This window comes from Mastigoproctus giganteus, chromosome 5, assembly GCF_048544385.1.
Source record: "Mastigoproctus giganteus isolate SK-2022 chromosome 5, ASM4854438v1, whole genome shotgun sequence".
Classification (NCBI taxonomy): Eukaryota; Metazoa; Arthropoda; class Arachnida; order Uropygi; family Thelyphonidae; genus Mastigoproctus; species Mastigoproctus giganteus.
Window position 1 is genome coordinate 222,934,143 of NC_143579.1, and position 19,560 is coordinate 222,953,702.

Genomic DNA, 19,560 nt, shown 5'->3' on the forward strand with positions numbered 1-19,560 from the left:
GGGGTAATGAATTGAAAATTGGAATTAAAATAAGCTCAAGGAAGTAAGAGTGCACAACTTCGTCCTTGGTTGTCATTAATGAATAGTTTATAAATTAATTAAGGAAGGAATTTAAAAGTTTGAACTGGGTAGGCCAAAAGTCGTAACGAGTTGACTTTTGTTTATTAACGTCTTCAGTTGGCAATGATGAGGTAGGGAGAGAACGTGTATATTTAAAGGAGTTCTAAGTTCCCGTGATGCTCTTTGAAACATGTGGGAATTTCAGGTGTGAGATTCCAGACCGGGGAAAGATTGTAGGGTAGTTTTGCATTTATGACGTTGAGTTTGGAGTGACGGCAAAACCATTCTATAATGAGGGCTTCATATTGAAAAATTTTATAACTGGATTTTAATTTAATGATAGTGATGGCTGAATCGATTAGGGGGGTTGTGATTATTGGAATGTACATGTTGTGTAAGTTTGGTACTTGATTGTCCTGTTCTAAAACTATTGTAATGATAATATGCTCGTATATTAGGTGTTTTTGTGGAACAGTATTTGGTGGTGGTACTTCTGATATAACAGCTTTTATAACAACTTTTAAATTCCTTCCTTAATTAATTTATCAACTATTCAATTTATTTAATTTCCTATCCCAAGCATCAATTGCAGATCATACTAAGGTGAGTACTGCTAAATTAAGCATTGCTATTAAATTTGAGTTAAAATGACTATCATTAGAAATTTTTAAAACATTCCAAAACATATTTATTCAAGAAATTAATAAATTTTTTTCCTCTCAATTTTTTTTTTTTAAACTAGCAATTGAAAATAACAAAAGTATAATATTTTACGATCAAGTATAAAAATAATACTTACCAATATAGCTTGGCTGCACAACACGTATTCCAGATGAATGCAATAATTCAAAATTATTATTTTCTTATGCAAATGTTAAGAAATTAATAATGAATATCAATAATTAACAGAATTCATAAAAACAAACAAAAATAAATTTAAGCTGATCATGGGTGATCAGTAACTGGAATCAAAAATAAAAATCATGAGAATGAAATTAACCAACAGAAATACACTTTGCCAGTGGTGGTGGGGGGGTGGGGGGAAAGAATTAAAATTTTAAGATCAGGATATCCTTCCAAATTAGGTGCCTATGTAGCCAGGTGGGCAGGAGCAACAGTGCATAGTACGGAAGATACGGAAAGGTCAGGGAACAACCACCGCATATCCCTGGAGCAATATGGCCTTAGTTGCTAATGCTCGTAAAACCCAAATAACAAACAAACAAACCTTCCAAATTATAGGAATAACTTAATCTTCTTTAGTGAATTTGGAAAAATCACAGATAAAAAAACATGCATCCCATCTGCTTATGTGAAATGACAAATTAGAACTAACAAGTAGAAACAATCTAGATTTATCTAATTTTACTTTTTGATTTCTACAATGTTATGAACAGATTGATTTATTACACTGTAAGGATAAATGACTAAAATCACCACTGACATTTTTTCAAGAAATTAAAGTGTAAATTTAAAACAATAGTTTGGTTTACCATTTTGAAGGGTCTCAAAAGATCTTGTGAGAAAATACCTTCAACGTTATAGATTATACACACACACACACACACACACACTTTTTCATAATTAAGCATGGATGAAATAAGCTATTTCATCATGTTTACATACTAATTTCGCTCATCTCTATCAGGAAGAAGCTAAAATATGCACAAATTCCTTAAAAATAATTAAGTACAGAGTTAGGTCTCAATTATCTAGGGATAATGGAGGAGGATATAGATTGCAAGAAGACTAGTTTATTTTGGGTTTTTATGGCATACTGGCAGATGAAACCATTATGCACAAATCCAGAATTTAAACTGCATTTTATTCCAATAATCATAGGAGACCAGACAAAGGTATTCTTTCTCCCATTTACCTGATTAAAATTCTAGCATTTAATAGTTTTTAATTTTGGCAAAACTCATGTCATTATATAGTTACTTTTTTGTTATTATACATAAATATACACCAGGGGTAATGCTCTCAATTCTGAATAACCATTGTCTGCTGAAAGTGACATGTTTACAAATAAGCCTTTTTTTTTTTTTATGACATCACAGGGTTGAATGACATTTTATGGAATAATGCAGCAATTGATATAGTAGAGTGCACTTTTTTCAGAATTTAGAGTGTCATATCCAAATATGCCTGATTATTGGTTGAAGCCACTTTCAGCATCTCTCATTAAGTAAATCTATTTCAACACAGTCTGAGGCAGTTCAGTGTGTTTTCAGTATGTGCAGTGTGTTTTCTATATTTTATCAAACATTTGTTCTAGTGATGATGATGATTTGTGGTGTTTTCTACACAGTGGTATACTGTATAGCATTAGCAGTTTACATTACAATTACACATAAGCTGCTGTGACCCAAAACAATCCATTAAAATTTGTGTGAACTTGCTTATAGCAACAGTTTTTTAAAACCCTTAACAATAGCTCAAATCACTATATACCACTCATTTTGACAAACTATCCACTGTATAAAGAAATTACTTCTAATCATTCATCCTTCAGAGGGAAAGGAAAAGGATACTTTTCTCCTTAAGTAACAAAGATGTATGACCAAGTTGAATAGCTGTAATATTTCCAGATTTTCTGTCAAGCCTTGCAATCTTTGAGTTTTGGACCTTCAGATCATACCGTTCAGGTGGCAGGGCAAGTGCTAAAATAAATGGATAAAACACTACTAAGTTTTTCTCACAGTCAAAAGAACTATCTTTATTCCCATATTTTCATTAAATCTTACATGAACTGAGTAAATAAGAAAGACTACTTAGAAAGTATTATGAACAGAACAAAGGGTTGCTCTTACGAAGAAAGGCTTAAGTTTTGCAAATTACAGTGTCTGGAGACTAGGCACCTGCGAGGTGATCTGATTGAGATGTATAAAGCCTTGAATGGTTTGAGCATGCTCAATGGTGATGGGATTCTTCCTCTTGCTCAGAATAATCATACCTGAGAGGGCATAAATTCAAATTGAGGAAAGACGGTTGTAGGATAGATGTGCAGAAGTTTGCCTTTAACCAGCGGGTGGTTGATTGCTGGAACAAACTTCCATCTGTCGTAGAAGTTGATAGCTTAAATAGATTCAAAGCATAACTTGACAAACATTTGGAGCGAGGGGATGGGTGAAATAAGGGATTTTTTTTTTTTTGGCTGATGCTATATAAGCTTGCTTTCTTGCATCATGTGCCCTTGCTAATGGATTCGTATATCCTCCAATATTTAAAATATTTCAGATTACACAATTATCCTAATTTCTTATTCCCATCAATTAATGAGATACTTCTTATAAATTTTTATATAAAAACATAAGTCTGTCATAACTACATATTTCATTACTCAATTAGGCATAATTCATTCTATCGATACGCAAAACTTAACTGCATAATAAATAAAAAATAAATAATTCTTATCAATAATATTAGTATTATTGTAATATCATTAATTGTTAGCAGCAAGATCTAACAACAAATAAGAAAAATTAAGATAGTTCTTTACTCTACTCCAGATGTATGATTTCCACTACAAGAGGATTTTGATTCTTACAGTGTGTCAGTCCAAGGATCGCAAATCCTCGGGCTGACACATTTCAGCTACCTGATTAATATGAAGAATTAAAACTCCTCTAAATTCTTTACATAGCTTCGAATTCAGGTATAATTAAGCTTAGGGAGGAGGACATTAAATATCAAAATGGACAAAGGTTACAAATGAAAGAAGATAAAACTAATGGAATAAAATTAGTTATGTTGGAATACAATTGCACAGTAAAAATGTTTTGACATTACTATTTCATCTAACCACAGGCAACGACAGTGGTATACTCAGAAATTTTGTTTGAGGGTAGAGCTCAGACATTCTACACAGATAGCTTTTACAAATGTCAATACATGACAGTACAATTATATAAAATAAAACAAAATATTCTTTAGCCCCTTCAGCCAACTCCCTATGGGTGTACCTATGGGCAGTGAGCAATACTGGAACATCTTGATTGTATACAAAAATTTGAACACTCACTATTGTATAAATTGAAAGTAGACCAGAATATTGACTATCTATTAAAGTGGTTCTCAAATTAAAGTAGCAAACCCTCCAGGGTGGGGCATAAAATAATTGATATAAAAGAAAGGACAGATACTGCTCATTACATATGTGTAGTTGTCAACTTTTAGAAATCAAAAGCATTCTTCCAACCAGAGGCAATAAAAAACAGTGTTCCAAAATTTCTTCCCAATTAATAATGATTAATGCATGTCATTCGCACACCTTGTTACTTATCACTCCATAAGTAATGAGGTGTGTAACTTTCCGGTTGCAAAAAAAATTAAATTTGATTTGATTTGATTTAAATTTTATTTTGATTTGATTTGATTTAATTCATGTGCAATTTAAAATGATTGTTTTTAAAAAACCATATTTTAAAATTACTCCATTTATATGTTGAAAAAGAACTTCATTATTTTTAAAGTTTTTTTTTTTCTTCCCAATTAGTGTTTGCTAGTGAAAATTTTGCATTCTGGGATCTTTTATTAGTTAGGAGGTCAAAAAAAAAAAAGTCCCTTTAAATATACTAGTGAGTGTAAAATTGCCATTTTGTTTTGGATGAATGCAATAAAGATCAATAAAGATGTTTTATATGTCATCAATGAATTATTAGTCATTAAAACTACCAACAAAAACACTGAAATTAAAATAAATCCAATATTTACATGTAACGTAGCAGTCAAAACACCAGAGACTTTTTAACCTACTCTCATGATGTGGAACACTAAAAGAACTAGTAAGCCTTTAAATTCCTTTCATTTTCTTCAGAAAATTTTAACTTAGTCTATTCATGGCAAAGGCTAGATTTCCCAGAGCATTAGAGCCTATTTTAAAAACTAAAATGGGCATTAATGTTTTATAAGACAGACAATCTGTCTTGCCACTGATATCATGATAAAATTTTAGTTTCAAATTAATCATAATGAATCATTTAAAACAGTAGTTTCATTCTTACATAAAATAACACTAAAATAAGCAAGAGGACATATCCATTTGTTATGATGAGTCTGCAAACCAAATTTTTGCATAAAAAATTGATAACATTTTCTAAAAAAAATCGTCCTCTAATATGCAGTACTGTAGCCTCGTGGCCATGGTATGCAATGAAAAAGGGACATCTCTATCGTGAAATATACTGCTCTTTGCTCATAACTAGTTATCATCACTCAACTGTTTAAATGGTGTGGCTGTCTCTTCAGAAGGCAGCCAGATGCCTTTTCCAATGTGGCACATCACAAAAGAATGATTTAATTCATTTGCAATTTAAAATTGCAGAGTTTTTAAAAACTTCACCCATGCTAGAATGCCTTTTATTAATAGTTATAATCCAGGGTAATTTGTGGAAACTACATTGCAAATGAGAAATCAATACCCTTAAAAAAAAAAAAAAAAAAAACTATTATTTCAGATACACTTTACTTTTCAAACCTGCCAGAAAACGGACAAAGTTCTTTTGCTTATGTACTGAAAGCTAAGGTAAAGAAAGACAACCCGGGAAACTTGACTGGGCAAACCGTTTCCTGCTACTGCAGTTTCTCCCTGCATTCTCGGTAAACGGATGATGCATGTTATCAGTAGTGGCAGTAGAAGTCAATAACGACGTGTTGATTAGTTTTTTCTCATTATTAAAAGCAGATTATTGGAGTTCATGAGATTTACTTAAGGGTACACCCTCCAGACTGCCTCAGTCTTAGGGTGTTTATCTCCCCCTTTCCACTGTTTTAAAATAAGAAAATTAAATCTACTGCCACTACCGATAACACGCACCATCTGTAGAAGTCGTTTTCCTATTTTAAAACAGCAGAAAGGGGGGGAGAAACACCCTGAGACTGAGGTAGTCTGGAGGGTGTACCTGTAAGCAAATTTCAGCTGCAAAGGCATTACACTCATGAACTCCAATAATCTGCTTTTAATAATGAGAAAAAACTAATCAATACATTGTCATCAACTTCTACTGCCACTACTGATAACATGCACCATCTGTTTACCGAGAATGCAGGATAAAACTGCAGTAGCAGAAAACAAGTTTGCCGGTTAAGTTTCCCGAAGTTTCCCATGGTTCTCATGTTGGCTTTCTTTACCTTCACCATACTGAATCATAGGAGCTGTTTTAATAACAAATAATTTAAATCTTACCTATATTCTTCATTTGGTTCATTAATTCAACTTTGTACTGTACAGTGGCATGTGGCAAAATATATACATCATGAGGAGGACTGAGCCTGATATTTGGAAACACAGTCAAATTTACCTCACAGGACTTGATATTCTGGGGTATGAATACAATAAAGATGTTTTATATGTCATCAATGAATTATTATATAATAAAATGAATATATAATAACCATATGCATTAAAATATCTGACAATTAGCTAAGCATTTCTTACTCAAAGCAGACTGAGTAAGTCTCATTTAAGCAATCTAAGCACTCGATATAAAAACTGTCATTATTTCAGGCCATGTGGCAATTTAATTGCATGGCAAGGATCAGAGTAACATGGTATTAGATTATTTTGTACAGATATGGCTTAATTATTTTAAAAAATATATACAATAGAACTTAATTATAATGAGCATGGAAATAACAAGATCACTGCTGTAACAAGCAAAAACCCATAATGATTTTAATTTACGTATATTCCCATACAATCACTCACTGTTATAATGAGCATACTACACAGATATATCGAACAAATTTTGGTAACTATGCAAACGTTCTTAATTGCTCTGGTAGTTGGAAAAACCCAATTCTTGGAATAGACAAAAATGAAAAGGGCGACTTAGCTTTATGACCACCCGCATCCGATTAGCAGCCCATTTATGACCTGGTCCTCCGGGGACAGGGGCTATACAACAGAGTGCATTGGCATTCTACTTGTCGCATTACCCTATTTACAGATTGTCTTGTATTCAGTGAACCATAAATTTATTTCGGGACTTCTAAGAATTTTGGAAACGGGACTTCTAGGAACACTGTATGCATTTCGGGGATGGGGACTATACAATAGAGTGCATTGGCATTCCGCTTGTCGCATTACCCTATTTACAGATTGTCTTGTATTCACTGAATCATAAATTTATTTCGGGACTTCTAGAAACGCTGCATGCATTTCGGGGATGGGGACTATGCAATAGTGCATTGGCATTCCGCTTGTCGCATTACCCTATTTACAGATTGTCTTGTATTCACTGAATCATAAATTTATTTTGGGACTTCTAAGAATTTTGGAAATGGAACTTCTAGGAACGTTGTATGCATTTCGGGACTTCTAGGAATGTTGTATGCATTTTGAGCTTTGTGTGCAGATCACTAAGATCTGCATACAAATTATATATAAGTTCTGCACACTAAGAACTTTGTATGCAGATCACTTTATCATTTTAAAGTAAAATCGGCTAGAAATGAACCCTTCCTTCAGAAATGTGTCTACTAAAAAAAGAAGGTGTCTCTTGATTCGAAAAAAAGTCGAAGTTATTCGTGAGTTAGAATATGGTATAAAAAATGTTGAAGTGTGTAAAAAGTTTTCTCTGTCCTCTTCAAGTGTATCAACATTGTGGAAGAATAAAGATGTTTACATATCGGCACTGGAAAAAGAACATAACCAAAAAAAAAAAAAATTTAGAAAGTGTGAGGTTACAAACATTGAAGAAGCATTGAAGCAATGCTTCCTCAAAGAAGTGCTGGATTTTCAACAGACAGTCTGATCTGATCTTTAAGGCTCAAGTGGAAAAATCTGCTAAACAATTTGAAAGCAACAATTTTGTGGGTAACAATGGTTGGCTGGATAGATTTAAACACTGACATAACACTGATTATGCAAAAATTAGTGGAGAATCTCGATCTGCAGATCCAATAATGGCAAATGAATGGAGTGACCGTGTTTGGGCAGAAATCAAGAAAGATTTCAATGACAAAGACATCAACAGAAGTTTTGCTACTGCAACAGGATCTGGAAAATTGGGCAGATGGGCTGAGAAGTGGCAACTGAAGTTTAACATTGACAAATGCAAAGTACTGCATTATGGGTAAGAGTAACATACCAACTGTGTGGTACTACACTTAGGGTGGTAGAAAATAAGACCTGGGAGCAATTGTGCAGTCAGATATGAAATTTTCTGAGCAATGCAGACAGGCTGCCAGAGCAGGTCATGGGGGTATTCTCAATGATATACAGGGATTTTGCTAGCAGGGAAAAGGAAGTGATTATCCCTTTGTATAAGGCAATGGTCAGGACACACCTTGAGTCCTGTGTCTGGAGGCCTCATTTTAGGAAGAATATACAATTGCTATAGTGAGTACAGAGAAGGGCAACAAGATTGGTGAGGGGGAATGAAGGGTCCTTTTACCAAGAAAGGCTTAAGTTCTACAAATCGCAGCATCTGGAGACTAGGCACCTGGGAGGTGATCTAATTGAGGTGTATAAGGCTTTGAATGGGTTGAGCACACTGAATTCTGATGGGTTCTTCCTCTTTCTCAGATTACGAACTTGAGGGGGCATAAATTCAAAATGAGGAAAGACATTTGTAAAATAGATGTGCGGAAATTTGCCTTTAGCCAGAGGGTCGTTAATTGCTGGAACAAACTTCCATCTGTCACTGTGGATTACACTGCAAACAAGAAAGCTTGGATAACTTCGGATATTTTTCGGCAATACATAAATGATTGGAATAAGGAGCTATTCAAAAAGAAGAAAAATATTTTATTGTTAGTTGATAGGTTTCTAGGCAGGTACTTTACCCACCCGGCTAGCCCGGTCGGCTGATGCTACATAAGCTCCTATGCTTGCTTTCTAGCATCACATGCCTCTATAACTACTACTACAATGCTGATGAAACAGGGCTTTTTTTATAATTTGACACCTGACAATACATTTAAATTCAAAGGGGAAAAATCTGTTGGTGGAAAAAAATCAAAGGCTCGCTTGACAGTGCTCGTATACGCAAATATAACCGGAACTGATAAAAAAAAAAAAACTGTTTGTTATTGGAAAATCGTTAAAATCTCGGTGTTTCAAAAACACAATCAAACTTCCTGTGGATTACACTGCAAACAAGAAAGCTTGGATAACTTCGGATATTTTTCGGCAATACATAAATGATTGGAATAAGGAGCTATTCAAAAAGAATAAAAATATTTTATTGTTAGTTGATAACTGTCCTGCACATCACCAGATTCAAAATTTGACCAACATTAAGCTGGTGCTTCTGCCTCCAAATGTGACATCAATTTTACAACCAATGAATATAGGTGTAATTAAGAGTTTGAAAGGATTTTATAAAAGATTTCTAGTTCTACATCTGATCAGTCAAAGAGAACAGAAACTTAGAGTCCATATCGATATTGGATATATAAATTTATTGAATGATGCGTGGAACAACATTACTTCGCCAACCATATCAAATTGCTTCAAGAAATCGAAATTAAATTCAAATGAAATTTCAATTGTAGATGAAGAAGATGGAGATGAAGAAAACTTACCATTATCTGAATGGTTGCTACGTAACAACATTGTAGGTTTTAATACAGATAGTATCGATGAATTTGTATGAGTCGATGACAACTTATTAAATATTGGTCTTCCTACAGAGAATGACATTGTAGATGCTGTGCTCAACAAAAGATGATAATGACGATGATTGTGATGATGATATAATGACAATTGAAAGTGAATCAAACTGAGTGCCTACAATCTCACAAGCTTAAGGTGCAATGGACACATTAGTCAATTTTTTTGAAGGAACTGAGGCAAGTAATGAGACTTAACACAAGTGTTTTAAGGGGAAACTTAAGAAATATCAAAGTGAAACCTTTAAAACAAACATCAATTTTAAGATTCATAAATAAAGACTAATTGAAATTGTTTATTATTAAATAGTAGTTTTTAATTACACAGAAATAAATTGTGTTTAGTATTAAGTGTATGGTTTTAAAATTACAGACAAATAAATTGTGCTTAATATTAAGTGTATTGTAGTTTATACAAGCATATTAATACAAATAATACGTAAGTATATACTTATATTATTTTTTTCTCTAATATTTCTTTCGTTTTTTTTGACTATCTTTTTATCAAAGTTATTGAGAATTTAAAAAAATAGGAGATAGATTTAACATTTCACTGATATAAAGTGTTCATTGTTTAATGGCCCCAGGGGTTTCCCCATCTCTGCTATAACTGATATTGCGAGTAATGGTTATAATGAGGAAATTTTGTTGGTCCCTTGATGCTTATTATAACAAAGTTCAACTGTATAAATAATGATATTGTTCAATTGTTTGTCTAAAGCACATTTCAATATTAAAAAAAAAAAAGGCTTTGATACTAAAATTGATGGTTTTGATGGTTAAAGAATGAATCTGAATTTATCCAACCATCATTACTTAAATACCATTTCTGTCCACAAATATAAAAAAACATTATAAAGAAAGTGCCAGGCTGAAATATACTAAAATTTCTCTAATGATTTAAATAAGACTCAAAAAATCAATTTTATATATTTAAAAAGTAATAATAATAAATGCAATAAAAAAAATTTTTAATTATTCCTGTGACTTGAAATATTAAAAAAATATATATCTTCACTGTTTTTATTTCTTTGATACTACTATTTTTTAAATATATATTTTATATATCCTTTTTTGCAGACTCTACATATATATATTTCATACACATATATATATATACACACATGCGCGTGTACGTGCACGTGCACACATTTACTACATAAATTTGACACTAGCTTAAATTTTTGTGATATCACCATCACAAGTACTCAGTGATGAATGATACAGGGTAAGGCAAAAACAATTATCTATTTTAAAAGTGGTGCTATTTCATAGCATTTGCAGTGGGGTGCTGGTTTTTATCCTGGAGGAGTACACTAAAGCATTCAGTAAAAATGGAGTGGTGGTCGATAAACACACATTTGATGTAGAAACATTTTTAAAATCAGGTGACTATTGTGAGTTCTCAAACATGAATTTAGATGCCACTTCAACATTTCAAGAATTGGTAGTGTTCCAAGTTGAAAGACCATAACACATTGGATTTACAAATTTATAAAAACAGCATCTTTAACAGATGTGAAACCTCAAGGTCAAAGGTGTACAGCATATTCCAGAAAACAGTAAAACGATTAGAGTAACATTAACCCAGTACTCGAACATCTGTTGTAAGCTCATCAAGAGAACTTAACATATCGGGATGAAGTGTGTATTACATACTGATTTAAAGTTCTATCTGAATAAAATAGTAGTTCAACAATTACTTGTTCATGATTTGGATATATATTTCAATTTTTTTTAATCTATTCCTACAAAAGGTGAATGATGATCCAGACTTAATCAATAATTTAATCATGAAAATGTACATAAACAAAATTTTAGGTGGGCGTTCGAAAATTCACATCCCCTTCATGAACAACCACTTCACAGCCATTTCTGACTTTTAGGAGGATTGAAATCAACTAAGTTATCTTTTCCTCAGCTGGAGATCAGCATTTAGGAAATTAGTAGTGGATATTCAAGACACTCAAGCTGTTTGTGCAGGGCAAGGTTTCTCAAACTGGAAGGTGGAATGCAATGTGCTATCATCAGAAAAACTATTGTTGTTATTGTTATTTAGTTTTTAGGAGCATTAGCAACTAAGGCTATATTGCTCCGGGATATGCGGTGGTCATCCCCTGACCTTTCCGCATCCTCCGTATTTAGTGGTGACGGGCTTGAACCCCGGTCTAATCAAGAAGCATGTGCTACGCACTGCTGCTCCTTCCCACCTGGCTACGGAGGCGCCCAGAAAAACTATGGACAGGATTTTGGGTCAATGGAAGGTCATTAACATACAAGAGGAAAAGAGTGGGAAAAAGAAATGAACCTTGGGGAATACTTGAATGATTAATGAAGCTGGAAGAAAGAGAGCATGTACCATTACCTGCAGTGAGTGGTCAGAGAGAAAACTGGATAACCAATTTAAAAAAATGGTTGGAAAACCATAAGATGGAAGCTTATTAGGAGACCTTTATGCCAAACATGATAAAAAGCCTTTGAAATGCCAAGCGGAACTGCTTGAGTTTCACCAAACTTTTCCACTGAATTTGTCTCTAGATGGGTAACATAAGCCAGTATATCACCAGTGAATTGACACTGGCAATCAGTGATCAGATGGAAGGTTTCTAGATAGTTTAGGAGTTGGCATCTAATAGATTTCTCCATTACTTTATAAAGGGTAGAAGTGCAATGGGACGATAATTGGATGGAGGGATTTGTCACCCTTTTTAGGAAATGGCTGGATATGAGCAAATTTCCAAGTAAAAAGGAAAAACACCATTGGAATAAGGAAATGTAAAAAGGTGACCCAGAACATGAGTATGCACAGGAGTACAGGTTTTGAGAACAAGTAGAGAAATACCATCAGGACCTGGTGCTTTCTTGGCATCAAAGCTGTTCAAAATTCTTCTGACATCCTTTTGATGGAAAACCACAGGATTCAATGGAGTGTACTGGGAATGGTAAGAGGTGGTTTACCAAGATCATCAATACATGAGTTATAAGAAAAGTGGGATGCTAGCAGGTCAGCTTTATCTTTAGCTGAGGCAGAATAGAACCATCAGGTTTTGACAGAGGCAAGAACAGAGATTGGCAAAGTTTCAGCCAATAGCTTTGGCAAGAAACTAGAATGCTCGACTACTATTTGGACAAGAAGCAAGTTTTCTACTCTTAGGCTGTTCAAAATCTAGTTTGGACTGATTAATAATTGCTTTACAATAGTTGCAAGCTTTTGTGTAGGCAGAAAATGAATCTCGAGATTTGGATGCAAGCCAATTGTGATGTTCAACATTCTTATCTTGAACAGCCTTAACACATTTTTTGGAAGACTACGGTTTAGATAAAGGATAAGATTTTAAGGCAGGGTGTGGAATATTTCATTCCTACAAGAATAATAATGAATAATCGTGGACACTTTAAAGGAAATATTTCCAACTTGCATTATGTCTCGTTTTGGAAACATATACTGATCACCATAATCACCAGACTTATTTGTTTGTAATTTTTTTATGGGGTTTCTTAAAATCCAAAGTGCAAACCATTCACAGAAACTTCAGCAATTGAAACAAAACATTCATGATGAGAGTGAAAGAATACCAGCAGAAACATTACAGAGCAATGAATAATGTGAGAATACAAATAGAGGACTGTGTTCACAATGGTAGTGGCCATTTAAGGGACACCACTTTCAAACACTGAGGAGTATAACATAAATGCTTTGATGTATCTTATTAAATTACAATGAAATAAATGTCTTTTCCAATCTGCACAGTAATCATTTCATTTTTAAACTGGGAAGTTGTATTTGCCTAACCCTGTATTACACAGGCCAAAACAAAATCAGTGAATTCATCAGGATTATTTGTTACATATTGTGTGTTTAGAGAGACAGATTATTTTATTCAGGAAGTAAATTACAATATTTATTAAACAACCCAATAGTAAATGACTTGAACTTAAGTGAAGGTGATATTACAGAGAGATTAAATCTCCCTCTAGTGGTTCTCCAGGTATCAACTGTCTGCGTAAACTGTCAACCTTCCTGGGTAGGAAAGAAACTGCCAAGCTTCCTAGGTTTTTCTTCGTTTCAATATTGTACTATTAAGACATTTGAATTAAGATGATGAAAAACAAAATTCCAATCAGAAATTTTGATGTGCATCCTTAACTGCTGTCTTTAATGTCTGCATGAAGGCAGTTAAGGACTGTGTAGTGCCTTCCTGTAGTACACTGATAAACCCTTTATTTGTTTTGTAAATAGCAGTGGGCAGACAAACTATTAGTTCCCACAGGGATTTTCTAAAACCTTTTAAATGATTTGAACTAGGAAATTGCAATATCTAAAATTTTTTTAGGCAGTTCAGACCAGAATAGTCAAGACATAACAGAGGTTTTATTGTTATTGTTGGGGTTTAGGTGCATCAGCAATTTAGGCCATAATGTGCCATATATATCTATATAAATTGTGTGTGTTCTGTGGTCAATTTGATGTTTTACAGATGAAAAATCAGAGTTTCCAGGAGAGGTTTTATCACATACATCATGATTATTATTGAATTAATTAAACTAGATAGTTTAGTTAATTAATCTTATTATTCTGGACAGTTTTCAAATCTCATGCACATTTAGACATAAATGTAAAAAATATGTTATTGAAGGTGAGGAATAAGAAACATAATAATGAATGTAGCATGAAAAACGGAAAGTAAAATAAACCGTGGAGCAATATTTACAAAAATTGTATGATAAGCCCAAAATGGCCAAAATTACTATAACACTAGACAGGAATAAATCTAAACAGCTTGTTTTGTTTCAGTTTGGATTATTTGCATGATGCTTACTGCTGGATTATTATTAAATGACATTTCATTTAGGTCACAGCTAGCTTCTTCACAGTTGGTAAATTTTTATTTAATTGACATACAGTCGAACTTGGTTATAACGAGCATCAAGGTACCGACAAAATTTCCTTGTTATAACCATTATTCACTATATCAGTGATGAGTTAAATCTGCCTACAATTTTTTTTAATTCTCGATAACTTGATAAAAAGACAGATTCAAAAAAACAAAAGAAATATTAGAGAGAAAAAAATAATACAGTACACAAAAAATATACCTACATATTATTTGTATTAATATGCATGTATTCAGTTTTTAAATCGATCCAGCCAACCGTTGCTACATTCAAAATCGTAGCATCCAAATTGTTTAGCAAATTTTTCTGCTTGGGCCTCCAAGATCTCATTGTCTATTGAAAATCCAGCACTTCTTTGTGTAGTGAACCATTGAAACAATGCTTCATTGGCATTTGTAACCTCGCAATTTCTAATTTTTTTTATTATTATCAGTTATGTTCTTTACCAGTGCTGATAGGTAAAAATGTTTATTCTTCCACAATGTCATTACTGTTGAAGAGGACAAAAACCTTTTTAAACACTTCCAACATTTTTGGACCACATTCTAACTCACAAATAATTTCGACTTTTTCGCAAATCGAGAGACACTTTCTTTTGTTAGTAGACATATTTCCGAAGGAAGTGTTCCTTTCTATCTGATTTTATTTAAAATGACAGTAAGGTGATCTGCATACAAAATTCTTAGAAGTCCCGAAATGCCCACAAAGTTCTTAGATGTCCCGTTGACAAAATTCTTAGAAGTCCCAAAATAAATTTATGGTTTGGTGAATACAAGACAATCTATAAATAGGGTAATGCGACAAGCAGAACACCAATACAATATTGTATAGCACCCATCCCTGAAAGGACAAGGTCATAAACTGGCTGCTAATCCGATGTGATGCGGATGGTCATAAAAGCTTAGTCGCCATTTTCATTTTTGTCTATTCCAAGAATTGGGTTTTTTCGACCCCGAGCAATTAAGAATGTTTGCATAGTCACGAAAATTTGTATGGTATATCCATGTAGTACACTCATTATAACAGTGAGCGTATGGGAATACGCGTAATTTTAATTTAATTTTAATTTACATGTATTCCCACACAACACGTATTGGAATATGCATAAATTAAAATCATTATGGCTTTTTGCTCATTACAGCCGTGATATCATTATTTCTGTGCTCATTATAACCGAGTTTGACTGTATTTGTAAATACCTCCACTATAATCTTTGCTGTATTATTTCTTGTTACCTTGTCTTCCCATGCAATATTATAAAGCTTGGTTTATTGTCAGACCATTAGTGATACTGCACATATTTTAAATATAGACAGTTTTTAAATATATCCTCCCTGAAATAGTACTATTTAAGCTACTGTGACTGGTTAAATTAATTCCTGTCTGGCTTTATGGTAATTTTGGCTTTTTTGGACCTACCATACAATTTTTTAAAATTTATTAATTTCATGGTTTGCTTTGTTATTCCACTTTCCACATTATCTCCATTATTACAGTTCTCATTCCTTGCCTTCAGTTATGCATTATATCTACATTCTAGCAATATTTGTGTCTGCTACTTTACAAAATGCAATTCTGTTAAGTATTATACTTTTTTACTTAGATTTCTAATTTATGCATTTTTCATTTATTCCATTATGTATTTAAGACACACACACACATACACACAAATAATAATAATAATGAATACTAGGGGACTTCGCCCCTACTTGCTTTGCTCATCCACGCCCGTGCACCCTTTTCTACATAAAATGTAGAGGTATATGGAGTAAGTCAAATCTTTTCTACATAAAAGACACCTGTCAATATGCACTGATTGATATCTAATCAGGAAATGACCTATGTAATTATTTACCTGTGCATTTATAGTGCTCAGCATTCTCAAGGTTGAATAAATATCACTATATAATTATTTACCTGTGTTTACATAGGTCACTTAGGAAAAGGCCTTTTGCTTCGGGTTCCATAATGCATGAGGAATATTGTTGTATCCAAAAGAGCAGGACTAAAATATTTAACTGAAATATTTTAGGCAGATATTTTTGTCAAACTATACAAATATTTAAAATATTTACAAAATACTAAACTATTTACAAATGCTGTATACATTATTCATTAATATACAAAAAATGTTACAATGGAACATCAAATGTTAGACAGGGGAGCAATGCATGAGGTTGGTGAACATTATGAAGGCAGTTGTCAATAATTAATTGCATTGTAGTGACGTACTTGCCTTCCCTCTTCTCCCATTGGCTCGAATAAATATCACTAGGAGGAAAACTTTTTTAATGTATAGAGAGATACGTAACTTTAAAAAAACATAATGCAATAATAATTACCAAATTACCAGGATGCAAAAATAACATAAACATTACTTAGGATACAATTAAGGAAGTGCTACAGCACTCTGTAACTTTTGATACTTAATTCCAGATTTGTGGTTGGTTGGCATTTTTTATTTATTTATTTTTTTGTCATATCAACATATGACAATTAGGTATACTGAACCAGTGTACATTATCATACCTGTAAAGTTGTGTAGAGGGAAAAACCCACAACTGAAGAGACTTTTGAAAGAGGCTTTTAAGAATTCCCCCACCTCTTTTGGGATATGAACCTAACCTTCTCTAAATAAATAACAAATAGAAAAATCACTTAGCAGCACTATTTAAAAGAGGATACCCAAATGTGTACTTCCTCTAGGTATCCTCCCTGGAAAACACTACTATTTAAGCTACTTGAAATAGTAGCTTAAATAAACTCCCTTGAAATAGTGATGTTCAATCTGAAGTCAACCCCTTGGCAGTATCTAGCAGTTTGAGAAGCCCCTGCCAAAAAATTACTCTTTACTCTACAACCATATTTTCTATCCAGGTGTAACTCATACCATCCAAAAAAGTTTTCTTTAATTTATCTATTAGAAATTCACCATTTAACCTATTATTAGCAAATAAGCAACAAAAATGCAGGCTAAACTAAAAGTGCTTCTGGATCTAATTATTTAGAAATGTTTGTACATTAATTTATGGGATGAGGAAACTGAAAGTATCTGTTAATGTTTGAAGTTATTTTTCATTTCCAAAAGATAAAATTGTATGTCTCTCTTAAGCAAAAAAAGCAGGAGGAATTCTCTGTCCTGCAGACAGTACAAAGAATTGAGTTTCTTCCATGAAGGTTCTTTTCCAACAAGTCACAAACAGGAAGTGTGAATGTTACAGCATCAAATCAAAAATATTCATCAAAAATGTTTAGCCACTTTGATAGTAGCTAAACATTTTAAAGAATAGAATCAAACCTTCACTACCAGAACAGAAATATCCCTAAGGATAGAATCCTCCCATCAGTTGAACTTTGATACATCCACAGCCACAACTTCCAGCACTGAAGCAAGTAACTTAATGCCTACATTGAAACAAGACAGTAATCTTAGAAATGTAGCAAAAACTTCTAATGACATCAATGGAACCCCATGCTGGACTGCAATAATCATATGAACATGCAAATCAACCTATGAACATAGGCATAAACAGGCATCATACACTGATGCAATACAGCCTAAGAGATGATGTGTCATAAAACCAATAGTGACATCACCTTAAGATACTGGAATCCACTGATATATGACAGTAGGCACACAGAAATTGCTGAGCACATATACTCAGCAAAGAGTATACTCTCTTTGAGAGTATACTCACATATACTCTCAAAGATTATAGCAGCTACAGAACAGGATATATCCAATCAAAGCAGATTAGAAATTAGGACCTACCTTTCAACCAATCAGAATGGTTCTCTGTAAAACCCAGGAATATTGCAGATTTCAGTGTCAGTCACTTCTGTCTGTCTTTCTTTGCAACCAGTAACTTCAGTCATCACCCAAGTGACCATCATTTATTTTGTCAAAGGCTGTGGCATAGTAGCCAATAAGTCAACAATTTAGACTGTTTGTTCCTAATTGCTGTATTAGCTGTAATTTATTGTGTTAATTATTGTTAGAGTATAGTCTTTAAAAATAAACTTCCTTATAATCTACACATTGTCTGTATTATTATTTTTGCACCTTAGTAGTAAAACTGATTGTTGGATTATGATTATTAAAATGACAATTTTTATTATAACATTGGGCAATTCTGACTATTCAAAAAAGTAGAAATTATTAATAATGCAATTACATCAATAAATATATATTAAATCTTACTTTATAATCTGAATGTTTGGGTTTAACCCACAGTGTACCCACTCCTGCCTTCAAACCTTCCACTAAAATCAAAGGCCCATGAAGATCACGATTTTCCCACATCTCAATATAATCTGGTGATTTGTAATATGATTCCGAAAATTTTAACAATCTGGAAGAAATCCATATTTCAAGAAATGTCAAACAAAAAATATCTATATGAAATGATTTTATTCTTATCAATTGTATACAATAATATTTGTACAAATGTACAGTAGGGCCCCACTCATATGGCAGGTTATGTTCCAAACCCCTGCCGAAAAGCGAAAATCGCCAAAAAGTGGAACATAGCTTTTTGTCACTTGTGAATGCATATAAAAGCCTAATAACATGTTTACACTATCATATGCTGTAAACTGACAATCACCAACAATAAAATGGTGCCCGAAGGCATTTTTGGACTCAGCTGCTGAGCGTGTCATGCCGAAAAAGCGGAACAATCGCCAAACATAAAGAACATAGATATAACCTTGAAAACCACCGTATTAGTGGAACGCCGAGAAGTGGAACACCAAAAAGTGGGGCCCCACTATATACAAAAATTTCCTTTGTTTTTCACTGATTCTCAGACCAACTAGGATGCTCTTTTGCCCACTTTAGACATAGTGGCATAGTGTTTTGTGAAAGGCGCCACCTGTGGTTTCCCACATCTGCACCATGGTACTTTGTGAAGAAGTACAGAATCTCTGTAAAAGCCAGAAAAAGTGTAATGTCTGGTTTCTGTCAGAGTAGTGTTATGTTTTGTT

General features: G+C 33.3%; 1 protein-coding gene across 1 annotated transcript in view; it reads right to left on the bottom strand.

Moving 5' to 3' along the window:
• The window catches only part of LOC150086148 (nuclear pore membrane glycoprotein 210-like), a 129,924-nt gene that overhangs the window by 81,543 nt on the left and 28,821 nt on the right, over nt 1-19,560 (bottom strand). Inside the window, exons 5-8 of the mRNA XM_090373742.1 lie at nt 18,776-18,926; nt 6,248-6,380; nt 2,595-2,723; nt 860-922 (exon numbers count right to left, since the gene is read on the bottom strand). Coding sequence (XP_090229868.1) covers nt 860-922; nt 2,595-2,723; nt 6,248-6,380; nt 18,776-18,926 — 476 coding nt within the window. The remainder of the gene's footprint in view (nt 1-859; nt 923-2,594; nt 2,724-6,247; nt 6,381-18,775; nt 18,927-19,560) is intronic.